The sequence below is a fragment of the Pseudochaenichthys georgianus genome, unplaced genomic scaffold (assembly GCF_902827115.2).
Source record: "Pseudochaenichthys georgianus unplaced genomic scaffold, fPseGeo1.2 scaffold_703_arrow_ctg1, whole genome shotgun sequence".
NCBI lineage: Eukaryota > Metazoa > Chordata > Actinopteri > Perciformes > Channichthyidae > Pseudochaenichthys > Pseudochaenichthys georgianus.
Genome location: NW_027263257.1, coordinates 30925 through 45888, shown reverse-complemented (window position 1 = coordinate 45888; position 14964 = coordinate 30925). Strand labels below are relative to the sequence as shown.

Genomic DNA, 14964 nt, shown 5'->3' with positions numbered 1-14964 from the left:
TACAAGGCCGTCTGCATTATCTCTGCCGAATTACCCACTTCAAGGAGGATGGCATCTCCCTTAAATCTGATGGGAGTATAACTCACATCAATCAATCAACAACTTTATTAATCCCGCGAGGGGCAGTTGGTCATGAACACAGGCAGAACACACAGACACACCGGGAGCACAGATGAGGTTCATTCCAATTTACACCATAAATAGTTCAAAGCATCACAATAATAAATAAATAATCAAGTTAAAAGCCTTTTCAAGAATTTAAAAGTTTGAGTGCAGAAGGGATGAGTGTTTTAGAAAAGCGATTAGTCCTTTGAGCAGGTAGAGCACATCTTCGCTCTGAAGGCAACAGACGAGATTCATGTGAAAGAATGCGACCTGGAGAGAACGCGACCTAGAGAGAACGCGACCTGGAGAGTTCACGACCTGGAGAGAACGCGACCTGGAGAGAACGCGACCTGGAGAGAACGCGACCTGGAGAGAACGCGACCTGGAGAGAACATGAGCTGGAGAGAACGCGACCTGGAGAGAACGCGACCTGGAGAGAACATGAGCTGGAGAGAACGCGACCTGGAGAGAACGCGACCTGGAGAGAACGCGACCTGGAGAGAACATGAGCTGGAGAGAACGCGACCTGGAGAGAACGCGACCTGGAGAGTTCAGAATGCTCTCTGCTTTCTGCAGAATCTGCTGGGTACAGAAGGAGTTTCAGTCTCTCTGTCTCACGCCGATGTTCTTGGAGCAGGTCTTAACGTGCTGCTCAGGCTGTTCCTGTCTTTCAGCGTGAGGCTATGGAACCAGCAGATAAGAGAAAAACAAATACGGCTCTCAATGAATGCTTGGTAAAAACCACAAAGCATGAACGGCCTGACAGAGAAAGAGTTCAGTTTGCGAAGAAGGTGCATCCTCTGTGGACCCCGCTTCACAACACACTCAGTATTCACATCAAATGTGAGGTGGTCTTCAAAATGGTGCCCAAGTATTTGTATGATGTGACAATTTCTACCTTGTCATTGTGTACGATGCATTCCTTAGGAACGTCTAACATCGATGATCAGTTCCTGGTTTTTAGAGACATTTAAATCCAGAGAACTGTCGTCGCACCAGGAAATGAGATCAGCAAGAGCACCCTCTGAGTCTGAGCCCTAAGGAGGGCAAGAGGGCGGTGTCTTCAGAGAGTGGAACCAGGTAGCTGTTGCTACTGCTAGAAGGTTTAAATTCCATAAAACAAGTTATCGGCAGTTTAAAATGACGTCATAGGCTCCAGGAGGTGCGGCTGCATTGTGTTCAATGCTGAAGAAAAGTCAGCAAACAAAAGCCTGGCGTGGGCTCGAGGCTTTCAAGGTGTTTGTGGAGGGTGTGCAGTATAAGAAGCTTTGCCTCCTCTCCGCCTCTCTGCCTGATGCGCACTTTGGAGAGGATCAAGTTCGCCTCCTTATGACATCACAAGGCCTTTAACCATTGTTTCAAACATTTTCATTACCAATGACGTTAAAGCTACCGGTCTGAAGTCCTTTAGGACTTTAGGACGAGGCTTCTTAGGGACGGGAATTACAGTGGAGGATTTCCACATATCAGGAATTTGGCTATTCTCAAGTGACAATTGGAAGATATGCTGGAAAGCACCACAGAGTTCGCTGGCATTCTAGCGTAGTGTACGCCCACAGATATGGTCGGGACCTGGGCCTTCCTAATATTGACTCGTCTGAAGAGATTCCTAACATCATCCTGTTCAATGTGTCTGAGAGGGGAGAGAGACTCTCTGAGGGTTGAGGTGTTTATGGAGAAATCATTTTTCTCGAATCGAGAATAAAAAGTGTTCAAAGCATTGGGAGGTCTGGCTCATGTGTTCCCTCGATGTTCATGGTATTCCTAGCCCTGTCATTGTTGTTACCGTGGGAGATGGAGGACATTGATTTGATTCCCCTCCAGGCTTCCTGGAGATCTCCACTGCTGTATTTGAGTTCCACCTTTTCCCTATAAGCTATTTTAGCTTTTCTTATCTCATTTCTTAATTCTCTGTTCATTTCCTTTTTGTCCTGACTGTTTCCAGAATAAAAGATACGTTTCTTTCTATTTATAACACTCTTTAGTTCCTTCGTGACCCACGGCTTACACACTAGTGCTGTCAAATAAATAGTCGAACTTTGACTAGCCGTTAACTTTGGAAAAAGTTGGGGTACGCGGAATCTTAACGGGGAAAAACTGAAAATGTTTAGTTCTACCTTCACGCCCTCCTGTCGTCTTCGCGGTTACATTTGACCGATTTACAATTTCTCGCTAAAAAATATGTAGCTAATTTAAACTTTTTGTCATAAGGATCCTTGACTTTGTTCATACATGGCATCTGAACACTCAAAACAAAACTTTGAGATTTAAAAATAAAATAGTGTTTTATTGACCTGTGCACCCCCGTCTTCCCGGTCACGCCTCAGGTGCACGGGGACAACAAACTCCACGCAGAAAGGCCCCAGCGAGATAGCCCACCTGGGCACGGGGCACCTGACCCACCGTACCACACATGTCTTCCTTCTGTTGGTGATTCAACATTTTCTGACGGGGCATTTTATTTCTAAACATTTAACAACTAGCACTCTCAAAGCTGACTGTAATCTGTTCACATTTCTCAAATGTGTAATAGTGGCAAATATCGGTACAGACTATTTAAATTAAGTTTGTTGAAAGCAATGGTCATCCTGCTTCTAAGGACTTTCCAGTGAGTCATAGTGTCCTTTCTGTGTGTTGTTCCACCCCAAGGATCCAGCTGATTACTGCCAACTTGTCATTGAACTTTAGTGGTGTGGTATGTTTTGACACACACACACACACACACACACACACACACACACACACACACACACACACACACACACACACACACACACACACACACACACACACACACACACACACACACACACACACACACACACACACACACACACACACACACACACGCACGCGCACGCACGCACACACACACACACACACACACACACACACACACACACACACACACACACACACACACACACACACACACACACACACACACACACAGTAGTTTACATATTCAAAGTTGTGTTTCATTTAAGGTGCGAGCTAAAGTTTGAAATGATGGAATCTGTTTGAGCTGTTTACAGCACTTGCTTCCAAAATAAAACTGTTATTTTACAACCTTGAGCAAGTGTTAGCACTTTATTGAAGCCGTTTGGTCTTCTGTGAAATAACAGGGTCTCTCTGCTGAGTTTTTAGTGCGTTAATATATTGAAGGCGTTTGAAATGAATAATTTAGGAAAATGCTTAACTCTAAATGATGTCCGTAATAAATAAGGGAAGAAACCTGTGAAATAACAGTGTTTCTCTGTAAAGGAAATACATTATATTTACTGTGAATTTACGTTTTTTTCACATTATTGTAATTAGGGTATTTCACTGTAATTTGGTGGTAATTGTTTGGAAGCACAGCTGCCAGACTTTTTACAGTGTGTTCACAAACAGAAATGATCACAAATCAAGTGAATGCAGCAAGAGAGAGAACACAATCTTTCAGAAATGCATAGAAATTCAAGTCACCTATGAGCACAACATTCACCGTAGCTCATCTACATGTAGTCTCCTGTTAAGAACTGACATTTCAACCCTCTGTGTGCTTTCCATGCGGTCCAAGTCTCCAAATCTTAACACTGCCTACAATCAACATTTCAGAAATCCATAGAACTTCAACAAAATGACCTGTGACTGAAAACAGCTATCGATGTATGCAGGGCATGGTCCTGATCAGATTGTGTGATGTTTTGAAAGCTTTTGACCATGTAGAGGCGAGTTATAGCGTTGATTCCAAAAGTTGTTACTTCCTGGTCCCAGCAGGGGGCGCTATGTAGATGAGTGACTTTGGTCATGCAGCTGTCTTCAGGGCGAGACTCTGATCAACCATGGGAGATCTGGTAATGTTACGAGTCTACACGGTCGAGTGACAGCGACTTCCTGTTTCTTGGCGTGAGATATTTATTCAGCGCCACTCCACGGCAAGATCATATCGATATCGCCGAAAACTAATAGGTACGTTTTGTTTTTCGCCAAGTCCTCTGATGGTACTGGCTGAAAATGGAGTCAATCGGATTAAAACTGTATGAGTTAATAGTTTCTGCGCAAAAGTTGAAGATTCAAAAAAAGATGTCCGTCTTCCGAGAGTTTACGATATGCCTCGCGCTGACCTTTTTGTGCGTCCCGTCATGCTACATATCTCTACCGAGTTTCAGACTTGTAGGTGAAAGCACAACCAAACGCTGCTTGTTAGGGGGCGCTATAGAGCCATTTTGTGTTCGCCAATTATGAAACCCCGGATAGAAATATATTTACACCTGACCCGACAAGTGTCAACAATTCTCCGTCTGTTCAGCTTCATAAGGCCCTCAAAGAGGCAATTCATTTGGTCGAGAAAAAGAATACGAAAAAGAATTGTATTACTTTTTTCTTCAAATCTAAAAATTCTAAATCTTACATACATTATATACTCTAAGACTAATATTTAAAAATAACTTCTGTTTTCACAGTTTGCGAACGTGATGAGTGGTGAAATTATACTTTTAAAAAAAAGAAAAGATGTTATTTAATAACCTTGAATACATGGCATGTGATATGTGGGGTGGAGGTTCGGGGTGGGTAGCATCATTAAACTTGAATTAGTTTCCATCTAAAATGATTTATACATACACAAAACGTGCTTTGTAATGGTCGGGCGTTTTAGAGTAGTTGAAAGTGTGTGTGTGGAAACCTCAGCTCATTTGTAGGGCTGCGAGATTATGGCCAAAAGTATGCAGTAGATCTCACGGTAAACAATTTGATCACAACCACGTTCAGTGATATCATGAGCAGAGCTCAGCTTTATGCACACACACATCTAGCATGGTTTAAGAAAGGGCTCCGTGGTGCAGGACGGGTCGGGCGGTGCTGCGACTCCTGATCGCAGACACATACATATCGTTTTCTGTAAACATATGACCAATGTGCGAGGGTGATGACGTCAGGGCATCGTCCTCTGGGCCGGAGTTCATCGGTGAGAAACAGCAGCTGCTCAGTGATGTGTTCAACATAAAGAAGACAGGAAGGCAGAGTGGACACACTGCGGGAGACCTCCTTCAGATCACTGCAGCAGAAACATGACCATGAAGGTGAGGACCATTTCACATTTCAACTACTCTGTTATGATTCAAAGTCCTGCTTTCAGCTAAATGACCTAAGGTACAGTTGTTGATGAACTTGCTTTATAACCTTGTATTCATTGTATCGAAGAGGATAATTGTGATATCTTTTTTTATATCTGACAAAAAGTGGATTCATTTTCTTGTTCTGAGATTAAAGTCTGAAAAAAGAGATATCACTTTTGGTCCGATGTGAAAATATTGTTTTAGATGTGGCCCTGGTCCTCTTCTGTATACTTGCTATATATTTAAGCAATAGCTCACGACAACCCCCCTTATCAAACGGTTACCAAGTGTGGCAATATGGGAAAAAAATACACACTCTAATTTAAATAGTTTTTATTCGTAAATAATGATGTTCAAAATAAAATAGTCCCTCCGTTGCCTTCTGCGCGAAACATAGTGCGACGTGGTTGCTATGCAACAACACTAACAGCTAGCGAACATATTAGACAGAGAGCGTTGATCCATTATTTGGCTATTTATTTACATTCATTTGTATGTTGCCGTTTATTGTGCACCCACTGAAAACCTGTCCAGCATCAGTAGCATGGCTTACGTGGTCACTTGTTGAGGTTGTTCTGGCTGTTGCTCGGCGTGGTGAGAATATTGCTCCACTTTCTCCGGTCCCCGAGATTCGGCTTACAGTAGCTCGAGAGAGAGCTTTCGCACCTGTGGCCACTAACGGTCATAATTTCTCTGCTTTGTTTCAAGACCCGCATCAGAAAGCTTTTGAATGGTGCTACTTTTTCAGTTGGTCTACCTGCTCTTCACGTCGCTCTGCATGTCGTCGTTTAGGTGCTTTCTGGAGATAGGCACTCCTCAATCCACTCTTCCATAGTAAGACCCCCCCGGAGGTCCAAGTTAATCTTAAATGTTTCCATCTTATGCCATTGCTTTGTAAGTTTGTTCCGTAACGGAAGAAATGTAAATATATTTATAAAACTGACAAGTCAAATCAAGCAATCTGATTGGCCGATAGTGTTTTTGCGGACCTCTTTGATTACAGATTTGAAAACATCGTTACTTGCTTTAAAAGTAGCACAACTCATTATGTCAAACCATGGAAAGTATCTAGATATCCCTGCCCTAATGCCAAAGTAACTGCCCACTGTATGTTTTGCCGTTTGATGTCTATGTCTGGACCGCTGCGTAAAAAGGAGGGTTTCTGCCCCGTTACTTCTCCGCTGCTTTCTTGTTCCAGTATGAAAAGCAAACTGCAGGCAGTTTGCTTTTCAGCCCAACGGTATACTGTTTTTCTCAGACGCGGAGGGATACTGACTTGATGTGAAAAGTAACTTACAATTCTACCCGTGGTATACGCTCAGTATATCACGGCTAAGAACCAATCAGATTGCTTGATTTGACTTGTCCGTTTTATAAATTATAATATTCTTCATATGGTGTGATTACATATGAGGATAAAATGTACGTTGTTACCTCACCTGTGTGGAAGAGGATTAGAGCATTTTGTTTTAGATCCGACCATCAGTGGGGTTTTTTAGTTCTGAGATCAAAGTCAGAATTCAGTTATTTGTCTCAGAAATCAATTTTTGACTCAACATGTCCTCTGTCCAGCTGGTCTCAGTCGTCCTCGTCCTCCTGGCTCTGCTATTGGACAGCGGCACGTCTCTCGTCCTCCCATTGGACTGCAGCGACATCTACAACAACGACAACACCCGACCGAGTGGAGTTTACACCATCTACCCCATCGGATCCACCTCTGCCGTCCAGGTACATCCTCCGAGAGACTTCATACAACGCTATATCTCACTGATCAAATGGATAGGATGTGCTAATGAGCGTGTGTGTGTGTGTGTGTGTGTGTGTGTGTGTGTGTGTGTGTGTGTGTGTGTGTGTGTGTGTGTGTGTGCGCGTGCGTGTGCGTGTGCGTGTGTGTGTGTGTGTGTGTGTGTGTGTGTGTGTGTGTGTGTGTGTGTGTGTGTGTGTGTGTGTGTGTGTGTGTGTGTGTGTGTGTGTGTGTGTGTGTGTGTGTGTAGGTGTACTGTGACATGGACTCACTGGAAGGACGGTGGACGGTGAGTACCTGAACTCCAAAGCTAAACCTGGCCCCAGTTATCTGTGAACTGAACCCGGTCAGACAGCAGAGATGAAATATACTGTTAGAGTCGGGAGGAACTGATAATTTATTACAAATGACTCTGACCTACTAACTGACCTGACCGAAGTTATTGAGTCTGTGTAAGTTTACTGCTCGGCTCAGATCCACCAACGTCAGCAAGATCTCACCTCTACTGACTCCTGAAGAACCAGGTTCAATGAACTGCTGCTTCAGTTCAGACGACTCTCTGAGTGTGTTGAAGGGATCCCGAAGGATTCTGATATCAGTGATGAGGTGTGTTCCTGCCTGAGTGTGAGTGTGGCAGGGTGCAGTCTCACCTTTGAAGCAGGAGAGGAGAGCACAGGTGTCTTGTTGTCCCAGTCCAAAAGGTGGGATCAGTTTATTTGAAGAGAATTAGGTCCAAACTAATACAGGGTTTTTACCTTCTCTCGTTACCACATTATAATCATACTAAACCTATCGTGCTGTGATCATGTCCAATGTGAAACTGGGCATGGCCTCTGATGTACAGGACTGGACATGACCAGACATATTCTATGGCTATGGCATAAGACACACCTTCCCATGTTTGTGTAAAAAGGACATGACCTCTGCAGGACTTGCAAAATATTATTCTCGGCTATGACATAACCACCTTGTTGGGCCTCAGTGTATTTCTCCTTAAGTCAGGAGCCCCCCTCCCTGTGTACTGCTGTGAGGGGAGAGGGAAGAAACTGTCTCTCCTCTTATCAGTGACACCCATAAACCATTACAGGCCTCACACTCAACTTAACAAACCACTTTGTTTATACTGTAAATATTGAAAATCATAAAATATGAAACATTTGCATTGTGGGTTATACACGAATATAATTGACTATATTTGATTATAACTAACTTTCGTTTTAATTATTCAACCTAATATGAAGATCTCAACAATACGTACAGTATCTTTGTGCAGGATAAAACAAGTAAAGTATTTAGTCCAATCTTTAAAATCTACAGTTTGATAAATCTATCTAGAGAGGGACACTTGAAGTGTGTTAGCTAAACCATGCTAGTCAGGTTAGCTCCTGGATGCATTCGGTGAATGGCAGTGAGAAACCAGAGGCTCCACCTTAGATCTACTGGTGGCTCCTGTTCCCCGTAGAGGCTGGTTAGACTCTGTTATGCTCTTTTTCCATGGTCCATTATATTTGCTGAGAGATTTAGTATTTCCCCCAGGTGTTCCAGAGGAGGCTGGACGGCTCCGTGAACTTCTACCGGCCCTGGGATCAGTACAAGACGGGCTTTGGTAATGCCGTCGGAGAATACTGGCTCGGTGAGAGATGAAGACGAACCGGAGGTCCTGACTTGATCAAACTCTCGGTTTCCTAGCGGTCATGGTGTCTGTTTGTCTGCAGGTCTGGAGACTCTCTCCCACCTGACTCTGAGGAAGAAGTACGAGCTGCTGGTGGACATGGAGGACTTTGAAGGCGTCAAAGTGTTCTCTCGGTACTCCTCGTTCTCCGTGGACCCCGAGGCCTCCGGGTTCACTTTGCATGTTTCTGGATTCACTGATCGAGGGGCAGGTGAGGAACAGCAGGACGTGCTTGATGTCTTTCTGATGTTCAGGAGACGCTCTCACACGTAGGACTGGCTTCAGACATCAGAGAGAGATAAGGGGGTAACGACAGCAGATCAGGAGCTGTGGCTATATGCCCATGACGTTCTTCTGTATATCCAACCCAGTCTCATAAAAAAACGTGTAATAATTACGTTGGTCCACAACGTAGGACGTAGTATTTCTACGATAACGCCTCTGAAATTGTAAAATGCCTACGTTTTTTGTCACCATTCATTCCAATGGCTGTCGTCTATGTCACGTGATTTTCACATTTCTCCCTGCAGAAAAAAAAAACATGGCCAACATTCGTTTTATTCTCGGTGTAAAATGCCTATTTAAAGGTTAGTTTGGCGATTAAAATGCCCTTTGATGTCATTTGATGCGAGAAATATGAGTTGTTATTTCAGATTATGTGTGCAGTGGATGTACATGATCTTTAGTTTGCTAGTTATTACGAAGATTACTTCAAGAAATGGTGTCTATACAACGTTTTCATTGTTACCAAGGTGGTTGCTAGGGACGCTGCTATCGATATTATTTCTGTTATGTTGGGTAAAATGGTGTTATCTTTATTGCTACCCCCTTCCCGGTCAGTGTATAGTGTTGGTCCACAGTGCAAACGTATTAGTTTAACAAAATCCACATCTAAAATGGTGGCATAGTGTGGTGCCGAGAGACGGGAGTCGGAGGCGGGCTATCAAAGGTACAAGCTAGACTTTTATTTAGCATCTCAAAACACATGTAAACAACTTCATGCCCCGGAAGCGAAGACCGGCGGAGACAGGAAGTCCGGCTCACTAAAATGTCCATGCAGAACAATACCCTAACCCATAGATCCGTGGGTGAATAATGTCAATCACCACAATAGATACGTTATTTTCCCCTGTGCAATTCTCCATTTACTCAACAATAACACATCATTATCCTTGTGTTTATTTATTTGTTTGATTAATAAACACAAGTTGGAGTCCGTCAGGACCGAGGGTCGGAGCAGCTCATTTGCTTTACAGAATATTACACCCGGAAGTAAGTATTCTCTCCGCTTCGCTTGACAAACCCCGTGATAGTCCTCAAGCTCTGTGATTGGAGAGTGTGCAGAGCGTCGAACAGCACTTGAAATGGGATGGAACCACGGCAGACTGTCCAAAACTGGATTTGAACGGGTCCACCGCGTCCCCCCCTCCCCCACCCCGTCCCCAGAACTACACATGCTGGCTATTCTGTTTCGCAACATGTTCTCTATGGCACGTCTCTACTGGGAGTTGTAGTTTTAAAAGACGTTTTCATATTTCCCATAATAAGAAATTGCCAGTATTAAACTGTGTACATCCCTGGAGGTTTAGGGGACAGGAAACACTCAAATTTAAAACATATAATTAATAAATGGGTGAAAATTGCTTGTGCCCATAATGGGCAGCATTAATACCCACACAACAGCTAAGGTCAGAAGAGCTTTATTTAACAGCTGGTCTTATGTCTGTGACCCCTGTTGTTCATTGATGAGCCTGAAACATGCACTTGTCAAGGTTCAGAGGCACACGATATACTTTATTGATCCCAAGTTGGAAACATTTGCGTTACATCAGCATGTGTATAGTTGTAAATATGCAGTGGTGTTTATTTGTAAATCATTTAGTATAATCACACAAATTCTGTGTTTTATATTTAATAATTCTGTGTTCTTTATTTATTGATTGTTCAATACCTGACAAGGGTGGAGATGAAATACTTTGGTCACAGGTTCCTCAACAGTGCATCACAAGACATCTTTCAATATGTGTACCTCCACCATTAAATTGTCATATTCTGCACATTTCTTATACTATCTACATACATCTTATAAGAGTATAATACATATGTATAATATCAGTTAAAATAAGTGCTTCAACATAGTTAACATTGCTGGAGGTATGCACAAATATTGATAGATGTCTTGTAATGCACTATTGAGGAACCTGCGACCCAAGTTTTTCATTCAGTGCAGAACTACACCACAGTTGTGTAGGCCTATATGATATGTCAATAAACCTTAGAAAATCTTGAAATCTTGAAAGGGATGTGCAAAATAGTCATTATATACAGTCTTTACTTAACTATTAGTAGAGAATAACGAGTAATGAACATACTTTATAGGGATTCTATTAATATCTAATAATAAAAATAATGAAATTCAATAACGTGCTTTAACCACCAGGTGTCCCTTTATATCAGCTGTGCACCTTTATGGTGTAAATACAGCCTATCTACCGATTGGATCAAATATAAAAGTCCGCCGAATTAGTGTTGATACTGCAAGGAGACGCATTGTGTGAAAAGAAATGTAAGATGTTGTTTAATGGCTGATATATTTATGATCCACGTCACGTTTTCAGTTCCTCATGTTTGTCTTCTCATCAGGGCTCTATAAATACAGAACTACGGCAGATATGTAATATTTAATGCAGCCGAACCGTGTATTACAATGCCGGTATGTGATGACTTTCAAAGAGAAAAGCAAGTACACTCGGAATAAAGTGTTTTCGGTCTGTTTCCGGTATTTGTTAATGACGATGTGCTGTGAGATGTGAGACTGGAATTGTACAGGGGAAAATAACGTTTCTGCACCATTTTAGATGCGGATTTTGTTAAACTAATACGTTTGCGCTGTGGACCAACACTATACATTGACGGGGAAGGGGGTAGCAATAAAGATAACACCATTAAACAGTTACACAACATAACAGAAATAATATCGATAGCAGCGTCCCTAGCAACCACCTTGGTAACAATGAAAACGTTGTATAGACACCATTTTCTGAAGTAATCTTCATAATAACTAGCAAACTAAAGATCATGTACATCCACTGCACACATAATCTGAAATAACAACTCATATCAAAGGGCATTTTAATGGCCAAACTAACCTTAAAATAGGCATTTTACACCGAGAATAAAATGAAGTTCGGCCATGTTTTTTTTTTCTGCAGGGAGAAATGTGAAGATCACGTGACATAGACGCCAGCCATTGGAATGAATGGTGAAAAAAAACGTAGGGATCTTACAATTTCAGAGGCGTTATCGTAGAAATACTACGTCCTACGTGGTGGACCGTTTTTTTTTGTGAGACTGGGTTGGTATATCCAGTGGCGACTGGTCATTAGGGGCAGGTGGGGAACAGCCCCACCTAGTGTGAGCAGAAAGTATTAAAAATAATGATTACCAAAAAAATGCAAAAAATAAATTAAAAAATATATTAAATATATTTTAAGATCATGTTTAATCATCTGATTCGTCTCATTGCTGTTTTAGTCTGTGTTCTTCTCATTAGTGTCTACAGTGTGTGCCTGTTGAGCTGTTTAGAGCCATGTGGGACAAAACCCGATCCTGCCCCTCCCTCTCCCTGTCTAAGTGAACGGTGACTGTAAAAACTACACTGCGCATGCTCAGAGTATTTTCCTATTTAATGTGTGTGGCAACAAAATAATGACCATAGGGGCATAGAGCTGCCATCCCCACCATACGCCATCTCACATAATTCAGAGCTGATTGGCTGTAAGTACGTGTGCCGCGAAAAGTGTGGTGTGTGAAGAGGAGACGAGAGAGCTGCAGTGAGGCGTCCTAAAACCAGGAAGTAAGCTGTGCATGGCTTCCCTCGACAGAAAGCAACGAGATTTCTCCATAGGATTTTAGAAAATAGCTCAAAGTAAGATCTGTGGGAAACAAACCTGTTAGATAAATGCACGTGTTCAGCCGGATAATATCCACATGTCTACCCTACTTTTATAATTTTCGAATCATAAATCTATCGATTAGATTAGATTTATGATAGACTTTTTAAACTACAGGAAGATAAGGAGGACTTTTACAAAAGGTAATAGAGATGTTTGTCCAGAAGGATAGGCAAATGGACTTCATCTTCAAGTCGAGGTGAGACCACCATGTTATTGAAAATGGGATCTTACTAAGAGAGAACAATTCAATATTTAAATGATAACATTACATTGTTTGGGTATCCTTCTGTCTGTTTAAAATTAATTGAAGCATCAGACTAAAGAGGCTTTTGAAAATGATATTATATTTTGATTTAGGTCAAAATATAATATTTGTAAACCTGAAGAGTCAGAGTCTCAGCAGCCATGAACCTCACTGCAGAAGCTTCTAGACATCTGAGTTCTTTGTGCCCCACCACTTTTGTACATATAAAAACGCCACTGTGTATATCACACAGCTGGAGGTATCCCTTCCTATCTCTTTAACAATGAATGATCTGGGCTGTCCTTAGGCTAATGACTGATTGACAAAGAGAACATTACCCAAAGGGACCGTGCTGTACTTCCTTCATAGCCTAATGTTACTGCCTTCAGGGACCAACACAGAGATACTTCATCCCTGTGTTAGTTGCATTATAATATTCTGATTATACACTTGTTGTGTTTCTGCAGGAGACTCCATGAGTCATCATAACGGACAGAAGTTCTCCACCTTCGACAAAGACCAGGACTCTTCGCCTTCTAACTGTGCCAGAACCTACCTGGGGGGGTTCTGGTACAACCATTGTCACCACGCAAATCCGAACGGGGTATATCTTTGGGGGGCTGATCACACTATTTTTGCTATAGGAGTGAACTGGTACACTTGGAAGGGTCACAACTACTCCCTGAAATCCATCAGCATGAAGGTCCGTCCTGTGCAGTAGTTCTGCAGGACAGCAACGTGTCCTCAGCTGGTATCGATCACATGTAATCACTCATCACTTTAAGATGGAAACAGATCCACGCAGTGGGATAATGTCTACGTTTTAAAGTCAAACTGAATCACTATTTGCTTCACGCTGACAATAAATGAAAACAATGAAGCTGATGTGATGTCTTCACTTTGTCTCCTGGGTCCTTCTGTCTGGGTCCTCACACTTTCAACACGTTTTTCACAGAAATTCACTGTATTATTTCACAGACCTTTCTTGTTTTTCTATATTAAATGTAATTACCATAAAAATACAGTAAATTACTTTTATTAAGAATAAATAAAGGTTTTATTCTGTAAATTGGTTTAATGAGAAATGTTTAAAGGATCATTCCATTGTTTAATTGTCTTGAATGTTAAATGACATTGAATTCTATGTAAAAACACATCAAATATACATAATTTTATTGCATGTAAATCTTATTATAAAACATCTCTTAAATGTTAAATAAATGTATAAATGTTCACAACATTTTTTATATATTGCAGAAATACCTAAAAGTTATTTAGTTTAAATAAAGTAGTTTTCATAAAGTATACTTAAGCAATAGCTCACTCCAGGCCGTGTCTATTTCATTTCATTTTCATTTCAAACCTTTATTTATTCAGATTGGTCCCATTGAGATCATAGATCTCTTTTTCAAGGGAGACCTGCAGCATATAGGTTCCACATGAAACATAAAACAATAAAGGACATTATACATTATATTTACAGGATACATAGTTATAGACATTTACAAGTGCCCATTGTATCAGCAATAGGGATGTGCATCTCCACCACTGAGGCCGATGCGATGCGCATCTCGATACGTTGCCAGGATACGATATATTAACGATACATTTGAAACACCAGGCAATGCGATACGATACGATTCACCCCTGTGGCGATACAGTTCGATACGATTTGATTTAACATTATGCGATTCGGTGCGATACGATGCAATTCAACTCGATGCAAAAATAATGATACTTCAATTTGGTACGACAGAGGATTTTTGTTTTATTCCTTATATGCAGCAAATCATACATTAACAAAAAAGTGCTTTACATATTTGGTACTGCACATCCCATCATGCCGTTTATTTTTGTACCTTTAAAAGCTCTCCAGAGTAGCTACAGTACAATTGTATAACACCTCACAGTTAAACAATGTAAGGATGCATTGCTCATGATTAACAATGTGCAAATAACAGCTAGCATAGTGCAATGCCCATACAGCTGCTGACTGATGTGCTGAACACTCATTCATAGGCTGACTCACCAGTGAGCAGAAAGCAGTGGGTTCTATAGGAACAATAAAGAATACAAATAACCTTTCACAAACAGGTATTTCATAACTGCTTACAGTGAGGAAGACATTTAAATTATTATTG

General features: G+C 41.6%; 1 protein-coding gene across 2 annotated transcripts; it reads left to right on the top strand.

Moving 5' to 3' along the window:
* The first annotated feature begins 4916 nt into the window (after window positions 1–4916).
* On the top strand, window positions 4917–13703 carry LOC117443906 (microfibril-associated glycoprotein 4-like). Of its 2 annotated transcripts, XM_034079718.2 has the most exons (6): window positions 4917–5171; window positions 6780–6935; window positions 7202–7240; window positions 8488–8584; window positions 8667–8834; window positions 13291–13703. In XM_034079718.2, the coding sequence occupies exons 1-6, from the start codon at window positions 5160–5162 to the stop codon at window positions 13542–13544; spliced, it is 726 nt and encodes a 241-aa protein (XP_033935609.1). In that variant the 5' UTR covers window positions 4917–5159; the 3' UTR covers window positions 13545–13703. The 2 variants fall into 2 exon arrangements, with proteins under 2 accessions (XP_033935609.1, XP_033935608.1); XM_034079717.2 differs by lacking the exon at window positions 4917–5171 and having other exon boundaries at window positions 6765–6935.
* Window positions 13704–14964: the final 1261 nt, after the last annotated feature.

Coding starts and splice junctions, on each gene's coding strand:
- LOC117443906 (XM_034079717.2), top strand. CDS start 6,765: ATGTCCTCTGTCCAGCTGGTCTCAGTCGTCCTCGTCCTCCTGGCTCTG. Junction 6,936..7,201: donor GATCCACCTCTGCCGTCCAG/GTACATCCTCCG, acceptor GTGTGTGTGTAG/GTGTACTGTGACATGGACTC. Junction 8,835..13,290: donor ATTCACTGATCGAGGGGCAG/GTGAGGAACAGC, acceptor GTGTTTCTGCAG/GAGACTCCATGAGTCATCAT.